General features: G+C 44.9%; 1 protein-coding gene across 4 annotated transcripts in view; it reads right to left on the reverse strand.

The window, feature by feature from the left end:
• ADAMTS6 (ADAM metallopeptidase with thrombospondin type 1 motif 6) overlaps positions 1 to 18538 on the reverse strand; it is a 163040-nt gene that overhangs the window by 79839 nt on the left and 64663 nt on the right. For all 4 annotated transcript variants that reach the window (XM_048503480.1, XM_048503479.1, XM_048503477.1 and 1 more), the window contains 2 exons: positions 14744 to 14787; positions 5376 to 5481 (listed from right to left, as the gene is read on the reverse strand). In XM_048503480.1, coding sequence (XP_048359437.1) covers positions 5376 to 5481; positions 14744 to 14787 — 150 coding nt within the window. The remainder of the gene's footprint in view (positions 1 to 5375; positions 5482 to 14743; positions 14788 to 18538) is intronic.

The following is an 18538-nucleotide window of genomic DNA, read 5'->3' on the forward strand; positions in this document are numbered from 1 at the left end:
ATATATTTCATTCTAGCATGAATACCAATCTTAACTGCAATAAACATTGTTAGAATTCTTAGGCTTCTTCATCAAGGATGCAGAAAGCAAAGAAACAGTGGGTTGGATAAATCACTGGACAGAGTGGGCAGCTCCTGTTGATTTGTGTCAGGAAAAATGTTTCTGGTTATGACAGAAACATTTGCCTTGTATTCCAATATATCTGCATAAAATACTATAATACATAATGTATGAATGTTTTACAGAACTGGAAATGTACTCCTTAAATGTACTTGAAAAAATGTGTACCTATTATACATTAATGAAACTGAAAACAACTTTCTTATATTTTAATTAATCAAACAGTTATAGCTTCAATCAGTTTCATCTGACCATGGTTTGCATCCGGAGTTCTGCTTCCCCTTCTGATTGGCAAGTCCACTCACAGAAAGCGGGTGGTGGTGGTACTGGAGAATATGTTTCTGGAAGAAATCTTCCATTGCTCTTGCAGGAAAAAAATGTAAAGTTATTTTATTTGGAATGGCCCATTTTGTAATATTTTATGAAAATCTACTGTGAATTCTGATGCTGTTTGATCACTAAAATTTTATTCTGTGTTATTTCACAGTTGCTTTTAGAGTATTCTAACACTATTTTTTTAATTTAAAGTATTCTAAGCACATATGAAAGATGATAAACTCTGAAAAATATATTTGCTCCACTATTCCACCTTAGGGAAAATTACTGCACTTCTTTAATCTCCGGATACAAGAAAAAATGAAGTGAACCATTAAACAAAAATGAGAAAAGTATTGTAATCCAAACAAAATGTTGATATGCATGCCAGGGTTCTCAATAGTTCTCAACAGTATAGCTTCTATAGACGAGAGAAGTTGCTGCCCAGTTTTTAAAGCGACCGCATATACTGTTCTCCTTCAGATAAGAAACTAGCTCAAAACAAAATCGTTATGGTGTGCATACAATTTTAATACTAACAGTAGCCTTCTTACACTTCTGATCTAACCATGGTGTGCAGCAATTTCCACACAAGTCAGATGCCTGAGGTTTGATGCTTTTAGGAGGCAGATTTTTGCTGCTTTCCATCACCACTGTGATGTGTTCATGTACATCCTGAGATTTCCCTTGCTTTTCCATTATCCTTCTTAACCCTAACTTTGCAGCAAAGTTTTGGGAAACATGATAACAAAGTCTGGGTGGCTCCGACGTGAACAAGAAAGTTTGGGTTTTCCTGGTACCGCCAACATGGCAGCTATTTTCCCCACAGTGGCCGTTTCTTCCCCTTGCCACTGAGGTGCTTTTTAAAATTAGAAACAGAGTATTGCTGTACTGATATAATATGTTAAGAGTGTGTGTGACAGGTTCTATGAATTCCCAGCTTTTTTTGGTAGTTTCTAGCCCAGAGGTCCCCAACATTTTTGAGCCCGTGGACTCAAGGAGGCGGGTTCCGTCACAAAAAAGCAGCTGCACCAGATGAAGCCAACCACAAAATACTTGCTGCAGGTGGAGGAGTCAATCGCGAAATGTAAAGGTGAGAAATCATGCATAATTATAATAGCAGCTCTTCAACATTTCAGGCAGAAGCTCCGACAGGATGACTTTTAAAATGAACATATTCTTTGCAATCTAACAGAGGTTCCAATAAAGACCCTTGCTGCCGCATTCTGGACCAACTGCAGTTTCCAGAGCATTCTCAAGGGAAGCCCAGTGTAGAGTGGATTACAGTAATCCAGTCTGGAGGTGACCTTTGCTTGGATCATTGTTGCTAGGTCAGGGCAGGACAGATAGGGAGCCAGTTGCCTAGCTTGGCAAAGATGGTAGAAAGTCAATTTCGTTGTTTGTGCGATTAGGGCCTCCTCAAATAGGGAGGGATCCAAGATCACACCCAGGCTATGGACAAAAGGTGAAGGTGCAAACATCACCTCATCCAATTCCAACAACTCCTCTCCGGCCTTCTCTGACCCTGCCACAGAACTTCCAATTTTAATTGATTTCATTTCAGTCTGCTCTGACACAACCATTTCACGACAGCCCCCAGACATTTGGCCAGATTTTCGGTGATGGTGTCCAGCTGGTCCCCATCAACAGATAAAGTTCCGTAATGGTGCCTCAGACCTAAACTCCAGACCAGCTGCGCAAGGGGTCACATGCAGATATTAAATAACATTGGGGAAATAACTGACCCCTGAGGTACCCCACAATCTCTTTGGATCTCCCACACTGCAACACCACTGTAATCCCTGACCCAATCCTACCCTCCCCTAGAATAGTACTCAGCTCTATCCCACATTTGAAAAATATCAATTACACTATACAAAGAGCAATACATAGTCTCACAAACATACCCACACTATCCCCATCCTGGCCACCAGTACTACTCCCTACAACTCCCTGCACTCCCCCCTCCAGCAACCATACTCGCACTAACCACCAGCCTCCCTACCTCCCCAGTCTTAGTGGGAGTCAAGAAGGAATGCCCACCCAGGTGCCCAGCTGGACCCTTACAGGGGAGTGACCAATTACCAATCAACTCAGGGTGAGCAATAACTATTTGAAGGTACCTCCCCCTTGGGTATCCTCCCAGCAAAACAGCAGGTCACATGACCCAGAGCTCTCAAGGGTCTCCACAATAGGTGATATTGTGCTCAAATATCTTAACTGTCCATCCATGTAGACCTCCAAGGCAACCCACCAGAACCTCCCAAGATGCCCTCAGAGCTCCTCTCAAGTTGGCCTTTAAGGAGGGGAGACGACAACCTGTTAGCAGCACTCCCACCTTAGTCTCCCCCCCACCCCACCCCCCACCGCCAGACAGTTAAAGCAGCCAGGTTTCCTCAGAGTCCTAAGTCTTCCAGTTCCCTGAACTGAACAAGCTGGTCACTGTATTTAAAAAACTGTTCATTTTTTCTACTTTTTTAGCCAGGTAATAATATAAATGTATTACCTTCTCCTTGAAAACTTCATTTGACACCCTTCCTTGTTGTGCTCTGTTCATTTCCTATCACAAACTAAATGTGGTGTCTTCTGCACACACTCTATCCCTTTCTATCAATCTACCATTATGGGGGATGTACTAAGACAAATGACAGGAATGACTACTGGAAACAATGGGAGAGGCCCATTGGATATAATGGGACCCAGAAACATAGATTAATTTGCCAAGACTCCACTAAAATAAATGTCTTCAGCTCTGCAGGTTGGCCCAATCAGGTCTCTTCAGAAGCAAGGCACTGTGTCTATGGGTGTTCACAGCCAGGAGCTGGAACTGGAGACAAGGAGCTAGAACTGGCACACAGGCTTGTACCTAGAGGACTATTTGATCCAGCAAGACAGCTTACCCAAGCCTTGGCTTAAATAGGCTGGAAAGTAATCAGCCAGCTGGCCTACTGGCAGTGTTGAAATCCTGCAGCTGCACTGTGCTTGGACTAGGGTCCTGGGATGGGGTTGTATGCAGCCAATCAAATACTTTGCCTCCTCTGGGCCACCTCGCCCCAGGCCTTCTGCTGCCTCCATTCCTGCAGAGTGAACATTTCCCCTGGCGGGCTATGGGTCTGTGTTGAAGTCCTGTCCAGCAGAGCACTGTTCATGGGCCAGTAGTGAGGCTTCCATTACAGGCTTAGGTGGGATGGCTTCTGGTACTGCTGGACCACTGACAGTAGGTGTCTTTGGCCATATTCGGCTCCCCTTGGTCCTGCTGGTCCTCCTTAGCTGGTGGCCTAGACTTCTTGGACCCAAACAATTTGCATGTACATTTTCATGACTGCATTTTCATGACCTCAATTTGCGTGTACATTTTCGACTCGGGTATTTTGTTAAGCCCACCCTAAGAAGAACTGGGCATGCAAAATCCTACCTGGGCCAGCCCACTTTCTAAAAACATCTTGCAGGTGCCAAGAAAGGTGTCAGTGGGCACAACATTGGAGACCCCTGCTCTAGCCCCTTTCATAAGGGGACAGCAATATCTCTGCAACGAAAGCTGGGAATTCGGAGAACCTGTTATAATTTTAACAATATATTAATATAGCAATGTTTAATTGCTGATTTAAAAAAACTAGAAAAGATATTGTGGTGTGTGGTGGGGGTGGCTGTTGCTGGGAGCCCTGGGCAAGGAAACTATGCAAAAACCTGCCATGTTGATGGTGCACTGTATAGGCACCTGTAGCAGCAACAGGGAACCTACACATCCCTCTCCCCATGTGGAAAATACCAGCATTTACTTTAATGGATTTAAATGCAGACTGTTCCTGAATGGGAATTTAGCACTTCTATAACAGACATATGTGATTATTATATCTGATGGTATACATGAAGTCTGCACACTTTTTCCCAATATGGAAGATCCATTTGAAGATTCATGTGAATAAAAACCCAGTTACATTTGAACGTACTCTAAGGGACAAACAAAATGAGATGTTTGAAGGTCCATGGTCAGATCTCCAGCACATTTTTCCATGGTAAATCATAGATGCCTGGAAATGTCAACTGGGTGAGGGGAGATTTAATTCTTTTCCCTGCTCTATTTTCTTTACCTCAAGCAGCATACTAATATCCTGATCCCAGCTGCAATGACAGCCATTTGAAGTGGTTGAGTCTCAAACAAGACATGACAGTGCCTTATGGCCACTATGAGGATGTGATAGCTGTTTTAAAGTCATTTAAAAATCTGCCCCGGGGGTGCCACTCTTGCTTGGTGCACGTTTTGAAGAGCTGAAACAGCTGTGGGGCAGCACAGACATGGGGGGAGGGCACAAGAGGGTCTCAGACCAAAATGATCAAGATCCCATGGAACTTTTAAAATGACTTTAAAATTGAGGTTGCTTCATCTAGTTTGGCCCAGAGCCTGCTCAGCTAACTGGCAGTCATGGGCATCATGCATGATGAGCTACATGCTCTTCAATAGGATTAGCACACTGATCAAGGGGGAGGATTAACCGTTTACTCATGAAAGGGACTCAATGAAAGAAGGAGGAAATAACTGCTGTAAGCCCTTTCGCAGAATCTTGGGTAGCATGATCCCATTTGAACCCATGATTGAAACTTGGAAGCAAACACTACAGTGGATCAGAAATAACAGCGAGCAGTAATTTTAAGTGTCAGCATTAAAATTTGCATCTTGTTCTAGACTTCATCAATATCTGTTTTGATGCTGGCACAATGTTTTGTGAAGTTATTCTATCTAGCATAATTGCTAGAAACACATTTCACAGATTTATGTTCCACAGCAATAAGTATTTCAGAGTCAAGCTATTAGATTAACAGACAAAAATGAGCCATAAAGGATAATTTTATGAACAGAACAAGTAGCACAGATTTAAAAAGGTAGTCGTGATTAAAGTTATTAAATAATGATTTATAATTATTTCATTACATTTACTCACTTGTGACCAATCTCATGTGCGATGGTAAAAGCTGAACCTAGGCCAATGTCTTCATTAATGCTACAGCTCCTTTCAGGCTCACACATTCCAGCGACAGAGGCCAAGCCTGAACAAAAAAAAGGAGACACAAAGGGTCATGCCAAGGTGTTTCAGTCTTAAAAGCCCAGTTATAAATATCTGGATCCTCTTTAATAACCTCCATGGATAGAAGCAGCAGTTGGCAAAAGGTTAAATTTCTAGTCATTGCAAAATCACTAGGGGAAATTTCACTTTGCCGGCTAGACATTAATATTTTCTGAACTGCAGTCACTGCTGGAAAATGTCTAGACTAGGGGTTAGATTTATAAATTTTACTTCTGGTAACTTGGGACCACCTAGTAACTTGAGCCAGGAGAGGGAATTCCAGCAAGCATTTCTATTTTAACATTCTTGAGGTTGCAGAAAGCAAAATGTATCCACATTATTTTTCTTAACAGATCTGTTTAAGTTTAGTGGGTTCATAAAACATACAGGCAACATTTTTAGCTGCAAAAAAACCAAGTAGTATATTTTTAGGATTTTTTATGAAAACAAAAACTCAATTCACCAATTGCAGGGAAAGACATATTAATTAAATTCACTAAACCATGGAGACTTCTATTTATCACTGATTTCTGAAACTAAATTCTGACTATATAATATGTTCTAAATTTAAATAAACCCAACAGATATTTACAAAATATTACCTATGCCCTTCAATATTACTCATAATGTACAATACTTCAAATCTGTTGCCACTTATGATAGACTGCAGTCTGTAGCTTTAAAAGGTATTCCTCCCTGAGTGGATTGTTATCAGGAAAAAAGATTATGTGCCCTGAAAATATATTGTTATGAAACAAGAAATGAAAAAAAAAGGATATTTACAGCAACATGCTATTGCTCTTGAGAAAAGAAACCCAAATTATTAGTTGACAGGTATGGTTCACAAAAGAACAGATTATACCAGTGCTTCAGGTTTTGAGTTCACCTTATGCCTTCTACTCAGTTTATTTGTCTTAAACCATGACTTAAATAGCAATACATACCTCACTGATATCCATCACCCTGTGATCTCTTCATTCAATAGGCAGTCCTACTAGGGGCCAATTCATTTGTTATGAAGTCCACATGGTAAACCCATGGGTTATCAACAGATATGCACCTAGACTTCGGTGCTTGGAACTCACTTCTCAGACTAACAGGAACTTGATTCAGATAAGGACAGGATACACAGATTGTGTGTGAATCTTCTCCTCCTGTCCAATGTTTTCCTGACCTGAAATTACCTTATTTTACCCACTGGGAAAACTTACACGAAGCCATAAGTACATACAGGTTTCCCCAATGTGGCAAATAATGGCTCCCCAAGATTTAAGATTATGGAAATGGCACCAGGGAAGAGCTGAAGCTCCTTTTCCCCGAGCATTGCAACTCCATATCCAAATCAGGAGTTGGGAACTTAGTTTCCAACATAGAACTCCAGAAATATGTTTGATCAAAGTTCTTGCAACCACCACATCTCTGCTATGTGGATTTTGTCAAATCCAGTAGAATCCAGAGGCTTAGGGATGGGAAATGGAGCCCGGGCCAACACCTGCCCAAGAGCGCCCCCCACGCTGCCCCACTTACCTTAGCCAGCGCAGAGGCCTTCATCGTCACCGGCCTCGTCATCTAGCCCAGTGGCGGGAAGAGCGGTGCCCCTCCACCACCCGCCTCCTGCCCTCTGCCGGCAGGGCCCAGCAGTGGGAGGCAGTTAGCACGGTGGCGGCTGCGGCACCTCAGGAGTGGCAAGGCCTTGTGGTGGCAGGTCAGGCACAGCAGGAGCACAACAGAAGTCAGTGGGCGGGTGGAGCTGTGCACGAGGCGGGAAGGCAGCGTGCCGGGCCTCCAGCTGTCTCCCGCATCTCCCTCATGGACAGCCCGAAACAGGCCAACTCTTGCCGCCTACATGCCCTCGCCCTATGCGCCCAAGCACTTGTGGAAGCGGGCGGGCGGTCGCCAGAGGAGCTCACAGGATCAGGCTTTCTTTTCCCCCCATCTCGCTTCCCAAGGCCCACAGGTCTTGGAAAATGAGTTGTGGAGGGGGAGAAGAGTCTGATTCTGTGTGCTGGACATTTTTATTTTTGACCATCTTTCAATAGCTGGAATTAAGTGGTTATAGATGGGAGTTGAAGATGACAACCTGATGTTGTATTTGTTAATTGGGTATAGATAACATTATTCAATTTGAATTCTCAAAGACATACTTTATCTTCCGCTGAACATTTAATCTATATTGGTATTGCGGAATCTTTGTTCTTAGAACAGACTGGAGCAGAAGTCAAAACAAACTAGAACACCTGATGAACTATGGACAGAGAAGGTAATTAACAGCACAATCCTAAAGGTGGGGCAAACAGTCTTAGGTAACCAACAGATTATTACATTGGCATATTCTGAGATACACCAGCATAAAGGGCCAGTTATGCCTGCACCGGCCCCTAGCATTGCTGCTGCGCACCAGTGGCATGCCAGCACAAATCAGGCACAGTACTCTGCACTTGTGCCATGTGCAGATTGCAGGATGTGGTCAGTGTTAGTCTAATCCCTAATCCCCTTCAGTCCAGGAATGCCCTGACAGAGCAAATTATGTCAAGAAAAAGAGTGGCAGAAGTGGCCCCAGAGCAGCAAAAATCAAGCGCCCCCCTCCCCTCTGTAGTGGCCATACCCAGCTCTAGATGTCAACTAAAAGTGCTACTAGTTAGTTCCCCTATGGCAGGGGTCTGCAACCTGCGGCTCTTTTGTCCTTGTACTGTGGCTCCATGTGGCTTGAGTCCTCCCAGTCTCCTTTGGAGAGTCGCCCTAAGGGTTAATGGGAAAGAGTCCCCGTTCCTAGAGAGGCACAGCCTGAGATGGCTATCCCAAGCCACCTCCGGCTTCCCTGTCCCAGCTGCCTGGTTGGCTGATGCCGGTGATGACGACACGGAGTGGGGGCGGAGCACCGCTGGTGGACCCTCTTGAACAGGTGAGCGGCAAAAGGGTGGGAAATGTGAGGGAGTTGCAGGAGTGCAGCGCAATCCTAACTTCAGTCTGCCCCCCTTGAATGGGGGGTCAGGGGTCGAACCTGTTTGGGTGGCCTCATTTCCCCCTCCCCCGGGTCCTTCTTGGGGGGTAGGACCACATGGGGACCCCAGCAGCATCACCTTGGGTTGCAGACCCCCCCCCCAGCAGCCCCACTGAGCTCCAGGGGTTTCCTGGCGGATGGCAGCCTGGCTGAGTCCAGGTGAGAAAGACGATGTCAGGTTTTAGTTATTACCTGCAGCCCTGCAAGGTTACACTCGTCGGGGCTGTTTGATGGGGAGGCAGGGGTGGGTGGGAATTGTTTGCTTCTGCATTGCCAAGGAGGGCAGGAGCGCATGGGGAAAGCCTTGCACGTGGATCTTGGAAGGTTTACTTCAGAGTTAGCCAGTGGAGGGTAAGCTTGTAGATTGTGGAAGGGAGGAAATCCAGGATCATCCTCAGCCATGGTTGTCCCAGGACATTTGGGGGTAGATTCTCAGAAGCTGTGGCTTTTGGGACCAGGGCGGGGGCCATGTTCAGTGAGGAATATGACTGTCGAGTCCACCCTCCATGGCAGACATTGAGGTCTGTTATTATTTTTTAAGAGTTCAAAATGTTAAAAATGTGTTCTTTACATAAATAAAATATAATTTTCTCTGTAGCACTTCATGGATTTCATAAGCAACACACTATAATTGTTTATACAAAGCATAAAGGTAAAATATATATATATACAGTGTTATTTTCATTTTAAATGTCAAAAAGTATTTGCGGCTCCAAGTGTTTTCTTTTCTATGGAAAACGGGTCCAAATGGCTCTTTGGGTGTTAAAGGTTGCCGACCCCTGCCCTATGGCAACCAAGACCCCTCCCAGCACCCATTACAATCTGCAGCCTTTCAAAAAACCCAGTCAGAATGCTATCTGATAGCTCCTCCGCCAAATGTCCTCGTGCATCCGCTCACACTCAGTGTGGCCATTGATATTCTGCCTCGCCATTGCTTCCTCTGACTATACATCCATTGTCTGCCTCCAACCTGGGACCTTCCAACAACTCTCTACAGAGGTGGAGGAGGCCGCCAAATAGTCATGTCATGTTGGGCAGCAAACCACAGATGGCTTGGAAGGTCATCCTCAGGATAAGGTGTCAACAAACAAGGGAGGCGGTGGTATCCATGGCCACCTAGCAAGGACACACATCAGGATTCAGGAACGCTGCCAGCTGATCTGACTTACTCTTCTCCAACTGTGGCCCAGTAGCCATCACATGCTCTCTCACCTTGTGGCCAACAGGTAGTTGAAAACAGATGCTGCAAACTTCCACATATCATGAATGCTGCTCAGGAACTATGCCATAAGGGTCATGAAGATGCCCTTGTGATCATAGTATGCCTGATTATTCAGACTGCAGAAGCAATGGTGGTTTCAATATACCTGCAGCTCCACCTGGTGGGCAATAAGGGCAACACGGGTGCAGTCCAGTGAGCCCACTACATTGGCGAAGCTGAGACAGCTATGAACCCTGCCTAGATGTGTGCCAGCTCCGTCCATTTGTGGGGAAGCATACAAGCTCCTGTAGGTTGGCCAGCACTGCATCCAGGTAGCTGTGCAGACAGCCAAGAACTAGGACACCTTCAGAACCTCACCCACAACCGCTTGGAAGGATCCAGTGGTGAGGAACCTAAGGGAAAGCAGGACCTTCTGTACAACAGGGAGGGAAGAGGGAGCTTGGCCTCAGAGAGCTAATTTGAGCTCCTCAAACAGGGTTTGGATGGCTGCCCTGTCTAGGTGCAGCCAAGCAAGTGCTATCTGACAGATGGAGGGTGCTGATGTGTGCCCGGTATCAGCAAGCATGGCACCTTCTCTGCCATTGCACTGCCACCCAAACATGGAACGGCAGCAATAGATGGATATGTTGCAAACCACGCTGAGGTAGGGCAGGACATGGGGTAGGAGAGGGCAGGGTGGCCAAGGCCTGCAGATAGAGTCCTTAGTTTAAAAAGGTAAAATGGTTTTGAGACTAAGTTCCAGCTGCCTTTGTGCCCAAATCCCTGACCCTATGGATGGCTCCCCTGTCTGTGTGGCCTCTTCCTGATGCCTCTTATCCATTATGGTAAAGGAGGGAAAGTCCCTGGGGCCAGCTGAGGGCAAGCCCATGCAGTTGGCGGATTCAACATCTCCAGATGGCAGCAGAGTGGGACCAGTAGAAACTAGGAAAGGTGAAGAAGCCAGAGATGAGTCACATAATCTGGAACCTGGAGTCACATCACCTGGAACCTGGAACAACCAATTATGCCCTGGGTGATGGTGGGATTATGGTCCTTTGCCTGGACCCTGGGCATAAGGCTGTAATTTCTTCAGCCCATACCCCCATTCTCTCATCCATGTGGGTGATAATTGAATGGGAATGGTTGGACAGCCACCATGTTTGGCAGGAAGTCTTCTTCATGGTTTAGCAGGGGATAGAAAGGATAGAAAGACTAATACACAGCTGATAGGGCTGATAGGGAAGAAGTTTGCTTTCACAATGGATATAGGGGAAGGACAGGTGAGCAATGAGAGGTGTTGTGGGACCTGTAAAAGGCACTTTTGACCCCCATATGACACCATCGCTGCTGCCCCCCTTCTGCTCTGCCACCAGCAGAAGTGAGGCAGGGGTTGGCACGGGGATGACCCCTTTAACAGCATGGACATCTTGCTGGAAGGTAAAGCTGCCAGTGAGCACACTTGCAACTTCACAAAGTTTTCCACAACAACTTCCACTTGGCTGTTCCATGTGGGTAGACGGTCAGCTTGGAGTGTTTGTGGAGGGGGAATGCTAAAGCCCATGCCAACACTGGCAGTTGCCCAAGGACCTCTGGTGGGACTTTGACCCTTAAGGGTGTGTGTGCCGCTGACAATAAGCCAGCATCCCTGGCCATAGCACTGAACTCCCTTGGGCTCTATGAGTGCTTGGCTTGCCCACCCTCCCATGCCAGGTGACCTCTGATTAGTTCTGTCTGCCATCTGTCATGGCCCCATCCCTCACTACAACACATCCAAGGAATGCCACAGAATGACTGCTAGGGTCATTGACACAGCTGCAGCCACTTAAAGTCAGGAGATCAATTTCCTGCTGGCGGCTGCATGAACGAACCCTTCACAGAGTGGAGTAGTGGTGCTCTAGTTACACCGCAGTCAGCTGCCTCAGCATGAGCACGTTTCAAGATTGCTCTGCCCATCAATCCCCATCCTGGGTTAAATCTAAGGCCAACATGACAATAATATTCTACTAGGTGTCACTGTAATTAAATAATGTATTCTTCTTTAAATTTTAAATTCTATAAAAGTATCCTTGGCACCTCCATAATGGTTGTCATACTGGATGTATTTTAAATGATGGTATAATATTTGTATGTCTATAAAATATATTTATGAAGGTATACCAGGAAAAGCTCAGAAAATATAAACAAAATAACAAAGGTGTTGGGAGTACATACTTGGGTGTTTTTTAGTTTAGAAAAAAAATTGTCTATGGGAAAATATGACAGAAATTTATAAAATTATGCATGGAGAAAGTAAATAAGGACAAAGTTGTCATAACCCAGACCTTGTTAAAACCCAATGAAAACTGATGAGGAGTAGAATAGGGACAGAAGGCTGAGAAGGAGGATAAGGCAGCTTAGTAGGTTTTGGGAGACCCAAGAATGGGATTGTAACTCTCATATTTGCAGTCTATATTATATGCCAGACCAGAGTTGCCCAATCATTCCAGTATGCAGGCACCTTTGGAATTCTGACACTAGCTGCTTGCTGAAATTTCAGTTTTAATTGTAATTTAATTTATGTTTTATTGTTTATAATATGTTTGAATTTGCCCTGAGCCTGTGATGAGATGGGTAGCTTTAGAGATAAGCACCAATACTTTTTATCAGTAAATTTCAGATTAGGGTTTTTAACCCAGAAATTTTCGGCAAAGCCGAATAAAGCTGATGTCCACATTATTCGGCTTTTTTGGCCTCAGTTGCATTCAGCTTTTCGAATACACCTAAATTTTTTTAATTGGTAAATGAAAAATCCCCCCAAAAGCCATCATGGCGGGGGGGGGGGGGTTCCTGTGATTTGGATTTACCAAATCACCAACCTTATGTGGCATTCATGTTAAAATAAATAAATAACACAGCTCCTTCAGTTACACAGTGAAGATCTTTGTGCTATGGTGGAAGCTGCTGCCAAAGTCACATTCTGAATCAAGTCCCACTTGGCCCCACCCACTTTTAAAAAACCAGTTGGGGCACACCAAGAAAGGTTTTGGCAAGTACCATATTGAGGACACCTGTGCTAGACAGATAAGCATTAGAAGAAAACTGGAAGCTACAAAAATTGCTGAAGTCATTCATAAATGCAGTAATACACATAGCTCCTTTCCATGCGGAGAACCATTTTTTTTTAAATCAAAAGATTTGGCCAGCATGAAATTTACCCATAAATGCTTAGAACAAAAACAAGGATGCCTGACAAAAGGGATTTGATTTCAATGTCAGACCTACAATCAAGACTTAACAATTTCTGATACAGATCATTCCTTATTATGTTAGTTGGGGGGGGGGGGGAATTATATATACCCAAAGACCTGTTATCTCAAGCGCCTATTGGATTAGTGCAATCTAATGTTTCATGGGTTGTGCACAGCTGATCCAATAGGAAAACAGAGCAGCAAAATTACAAAATTCTGGCAAAATCATACAGAAAACATTTCTCTGTTAAGTATTCTAGTCTATATATATAAAAAGCTAACAGTGTTTTTGTTAATGGTAGTATAACTCAGTAAGTGCTGGGCCAATTCCTCTGATAATTCCCAGCCACTATAGTCAGCCAGGTGAGAGTGTTTTTAGATGTTCACATACCTGAAATTTCACACCTGGCCCAGGTAAAACGCCTTTTTCCTGGCGTTCCATGGTGAAGGACATACAGCTGCCTGTGCGTAACTGTCACCCTTACAATGTTCATGCAGATTTGAATGTTCGCTCAGATGGCCAGATATGAGCAGTGAAAACAGTACGTAGGCAATAACTCAAGTGGAAGTGAAACACATACACACACATACACATGAGGGAGAGGGAAGGGAGGGAGGGGAGGGGTGGCATGCAAGGGAAGAGAGGGAGGGAGAGGAAAGGGACAGAGGGGGAGGCATGCAAGGGAAGAGAAGTGAGAGAGGGGAGACAGTGAGGGGTGGCATGCAAGGAAGGGGAGGCAGGGGGCTCAGCATCTTGATATGACCTACCCACCCTAGCGGAGGGAAAGGGAAGGGAGGGAGGGGGAGGGGTGGCATGCGAGGGAAGAGAAGTGAGGGAGGGAAGAGAGGCAGGGGCGACATGCAAGGGATGGGAGGGAGGGGCCAGGCACCCTAGATTCCCTGAATACTGCGTCAAGAAAACCAGGCACGCATTACTCAGGAGTAAGCTTGGTACAGCAACCATTACATACTTTGAATGGCTGCGTTGCGCCCCTCAGAGGGTTTCCTCAGAAGCGACACCCACTGCCACCAGCCAAACTTACTCCCAGGTAAAGGATCATGACCAGCCAGCCTAGATGTGTGGGAGGGGTGTCTTTCCATTCCCCTTCCCAGGAATGCGGGCACACACATCACTGACATCGCACAGTATCAGGCTGCGTGTTTGCATGAGCATGTACTGCTGGCCTCTGCAATTGATTTGCTGCTACTGTTCCTTTCCCATTTCACCACAATAAGCCACAGCAACGCGTGGCCGGGCCCCGCTAGTATTGCACTAAACAAAATTTTGAAAGAACTGTCAAGAGGTTTTAAAAGTTTTCAATTATTTTAATTTACTTTATGAATTAAATAGCATCTTACTAGCAACTTTTGGTCCATCCATCCAGAAAAGTACATTAAATATGTAATTATACAAATGTGTTGAAAAATTTAGAGATGACAAGGATAATAGGAAAGCTTTTTCACTGCATAAGGTAATAAGGTAAATTTTTCTGATTACTCCCCTCTTTCCTGAGGGTCTTTTTTTTTTGTAATTGTGAAACCTATCAGAGCCATGTTCATTTATTTATTTTAAAATGTTGATCACTTTCTTGGTTTTTAGAGCTATGATAAAACCCTATTTTTATTGTAACTAATTGCTTTTTGCTAGCAAAACATTGTTTCATATTCTGCTACCATATAAACATGTCATTTGAGAAATCAATTTGAGAAACAAAGTCTAATGAATCAAATACCAAAGTCTGAAACATTCACGCAAACCCCCCCCCCAAGCAAAAACAAACAAACAGTAATTGTTGGTTACATTCTGCAGCCTTACCCAATGTTCCACAAGGCTTGTTTTTATATGTGCAGATATCATATCTGTAAAAAGGGGGAAAATAGATATATTTATATGAAGTTCAAAGTGGCAATACATTTTCTATTTATCAAATTTCTGTAGTTTAACTCTAGTTGTCAGACTGCAATCAGAGGAATTATGTGCAGCCAGCTGGAGTGTCGGTTCAGCTCTCTGGTGTAAACCACAGGCTGCAGTATGCTCACAGCCTCTGGCCTCAGGCCAGTAGAACACCTGCCAGGAAGGGGAAAAAAGGTTAAAGTAGATCTCTGTAATCTCTGGTCTCATAACAGCCTGCCATTCTGTTATGAAGTGACATCAGTAGGTCGGTATCGTATTACCAGCTAAACAAGAAAATAGCAAAATATTCTTATGATCTACTGAACTTTTCCTGCTTAAGAACATTATTTAAGAGGCGGAACAGTTATGTTTAAATCCAAGCATTCTACACTTTGCTTCCTTTAATGACAAAAATATCACACAATCGTCACACTTCCAAAGCTTTCAGCATATTAATATATAAATTTCTTTATGCATTATTGGTTACATTTCAAGTACTTCACAGTACAGTAACCTAACCAGTTCTTTCACCATCTCACATAAAATTTAAACAAAATGACAAAACAAATCAGTGAGAAGGTAGAAAAGAAAGGAGATATAACATTTATATCGAACTATTCAATTTTAGAAATCCAAACAACATTTCTGATGCCACCAATGAAATGCCTGACATTTTTTTCCATTTATACCATGAATGCTTGAAAAATTTCAATGTGAAACAGGTAAGCTGTCTCTCCAGATGTAAGACAAAAATAGGGATAAACCATGGCAGCAAGTACGTTAATCCTCTGCCTGAAGAAGGGAAAAGGATAAGATGGATGATGTGCTCACAGCATAACTTAGGTATAGTAAGCCCTGCTTATCAGAGACTTCTTTTCCATGGTTTCACTGGTGTATTTAATAATATGTGCAGGTAAATGGGTAGGATTCTGTATCGTGGATCCTACCATACGCTCCAACAACTGTCAATGTTGACAACAGAAGAATAAAAGCATAGAAATAAAGATGGTGTCAAAGTTATAACTAAACAAGAGGGGGTCTACAAGACTTGCAGGAGAAATTCCATCTCCCCTTATGGAATGAGCCCCAGTGCAGCTCCTTTCCAATTTTGTCCCTACCTCAGCTGACTCAGGTGTTGGAACAACTCCTGGATACCTACGCCACTGTGTCCCCTGGATGCAAATGCTTCTACAGCCAAGCCCAGAGCATGCCCCACACATGGGCCTGGAACAGCCCTTGGAGGCTGCCACCGCTGCAGCCAGGCTGAAGCAGCTCCAGAACATCATCGCCACCACCTCTCCTGGACAGAGGACCAACAGAGTTTCCACAGGGCCTGCAAAACGGACCTTTTCCTCCAGGCTTTTGACCAGCCGGGATAATCATCAGACCCTCATATCATCTAGACTTCCTGTGGGTGGGGTTGGGGTTGAGAGAATGAAGTCACCATACTTGTGTACAATTGTTGAGCTGGGAATTTTAATCCATTGTTTTATATTGGTTTTATTGTATTATTGATATGAAAATGTTGCATACCACCCTGAGCATCCAGGGAAGGGCGGTTTAAAATGTAATTAAATAATCAACTAATTAATCACATTAATTAATTAATCATATTAATTAAGCACATTAATTTATAACATTAATTAATTACATTAATACCATTATTTAATTAAGCAAGCCTGTTGTCTGTGTTTTCACAGACAATTGTATTGTTTGAGGGGTATTTAACCCTCCTCCCAAGTTTTTTAGTTTCAGATTTTTCTGCAAGCTTGTGGGGTTCTCCAAGTTTGCAGAAACATGTTTAAGGTCAGTTTAAGCCCAATGAATAGACTTTGATATACACAATTTGGTTCACTCTTGGTTATTAGATACTTACAGAAATAAATTAACTAAATTGATGGCAAAATGTTCAAAATCACAGGGCACGTTAGCAAATGCCTTCTTTCATATAAACTCACACAATTTCAAATCACTGAAGGTGCTAAAGGGAGATTAGTTTTGAAAATGCTTTAGATAATGATCTTTTCTGTGCTGGCACCACAATTGCAACTTTATCCTCACTGTTGAAAATCATCATGAAACTTCTTTTTATGTATAGTTCCTGAACTGAAATGTTTATTTTGCTTACAGCTGCGTTGAATACAATTAGCGAACTAGAGGCTCCCTTGCCGTCTTCTGGCCCTTGTTTGGCCCAGTTTTCCCTGAAGCCAGTGTCGACAGGGTTCTGGCTGCTGTTAGACCTACTACCTGTCCTCTGGATCCATGCCCCTCCTGGCTTATTAAAGCTTGCCAGGGGGAGCTACGACCCCACCTGTTGAAGATCATCAATGGCTCCCTTGAGCAAGGAGTCTTTCCGGGTGGGTTGAAGGAGGCAGTGGTCCGTCCACTCTTAAAAAGACCATCGTTAGATCCAGGAGATCTGGCCAATTACCGCCCCGTCTCGAATCTTTCGTTTCTGGGGAAGATAATTGAGAGAGTGATGTTGGAGCAGCTTCAGGGCTTCCTGGAGGACGCACAGGCTTTTGATCCCTTCCAGTCCGGCTTCCGTGCTGGGCATGGGACGGAGACTGTTCTCGTCGCCATCACGGACACGCTCCGCATACAACTTGACCAAGGCGGATCGGCGCTGCTGGTATTATTAGACCTTACCGCAGCGTTTGATATGGTCGACCACGACCTTTTGGGCCACCGCCTGGCCACTTCCGGAGTGCGGGGCACTGTCCTTCAGTGGATTGTCTCGTTCCTCCGGGACCGGAGTCAGCAAGTGTGGTGTGGGGACCAAGCCTCCCAGAGGTGCCCGCTTCATTGCGGTGTACCTCAGGGGGCATTGCTCTCCCCGCTATTGTTTAACATCTATATGCGACCACTTGCTCAGTTGGTGCGGAGCTTTGGGCTGATCTGTCACCAGTATGCTGATGACACTCAGCTCATTCTGTTGATGGAGGGGGGGACAGTCGCTGCCCCTGCAGCTCTGCAGCATTGTTTGGAGGCGGTTGCTGGATGGTTACAACAGAGCAGGTTAAAACTGAATCCATCGAAGACGGAGATCCTTTGGCTGGGCCGCCGGGGGGAGGTGGGGGATTTTCAGCTGCCGGAGTGGGAGGGGGCTACATTGGCACCAGCCCCCTCCATCTGCAGCCTGGGGGTCCACCTGGATTCGTCTCTTTCAATGGAGACCCAGGTGGCCCATATAACCCGGGTTGCGTTTTTTCATCTTCGAGAGGCCCGGCGGTTGGCCCCCTTCCTCTCCCAGGCGGACCTCACCACTGTGATCCATGCAACGGTCACCTCTAGGTTAGACTATTGTAACTCACTCTGCGAGGGCCTTCCCTTACGTCTGATCCGGAAGTTGAAACTGGTGCAATATGCAGAGGCGCGTGTGCTCACAGGTGGTGCCTTTAGAGAACACATTCAACCTGTGTTACGTCGCTTGCATTGGCTTCCGGTTGAGTTCCGAATCATTCATAAGGTGTGGGTACTTACCTTTAAGGCCTTACGCAGTCTGGGACCTTCGTACCTTCCGGACCGTCTCACCCCATATGTCCCTCTGCGGCCTCTGCGTTCAGCAGAGGCCAACTTGCTGGTTGTCCCTAGCCCCTCGATGATGCAGTTGGCCTCTACCCGGGCCAGGGCCTTTACAGCCCTGGCCCCTGCCTGGTGGAACACTTTACCACCAGCTATTTGGGCCCTGCGGGACCTTGGAGAGTTCCGCAGGGC

This window comes from Sphaerodactylus townsendi, linkage group LG07 (genome assembly GCF_021028975.2).
Source record: "Sphaerodactylus townsendi isolate TG3544 linkage group LG07, MPM_Stown_v2.3, whole genome shotgun sequence".
Classification (NCBI taxonomy): Eukaryota; Metazoa; Chordata; class Lepidosauria; order Squamata; family Sphaerodactylidae; genus Sphaerodactylus; species Sphaerodactylus townsendi.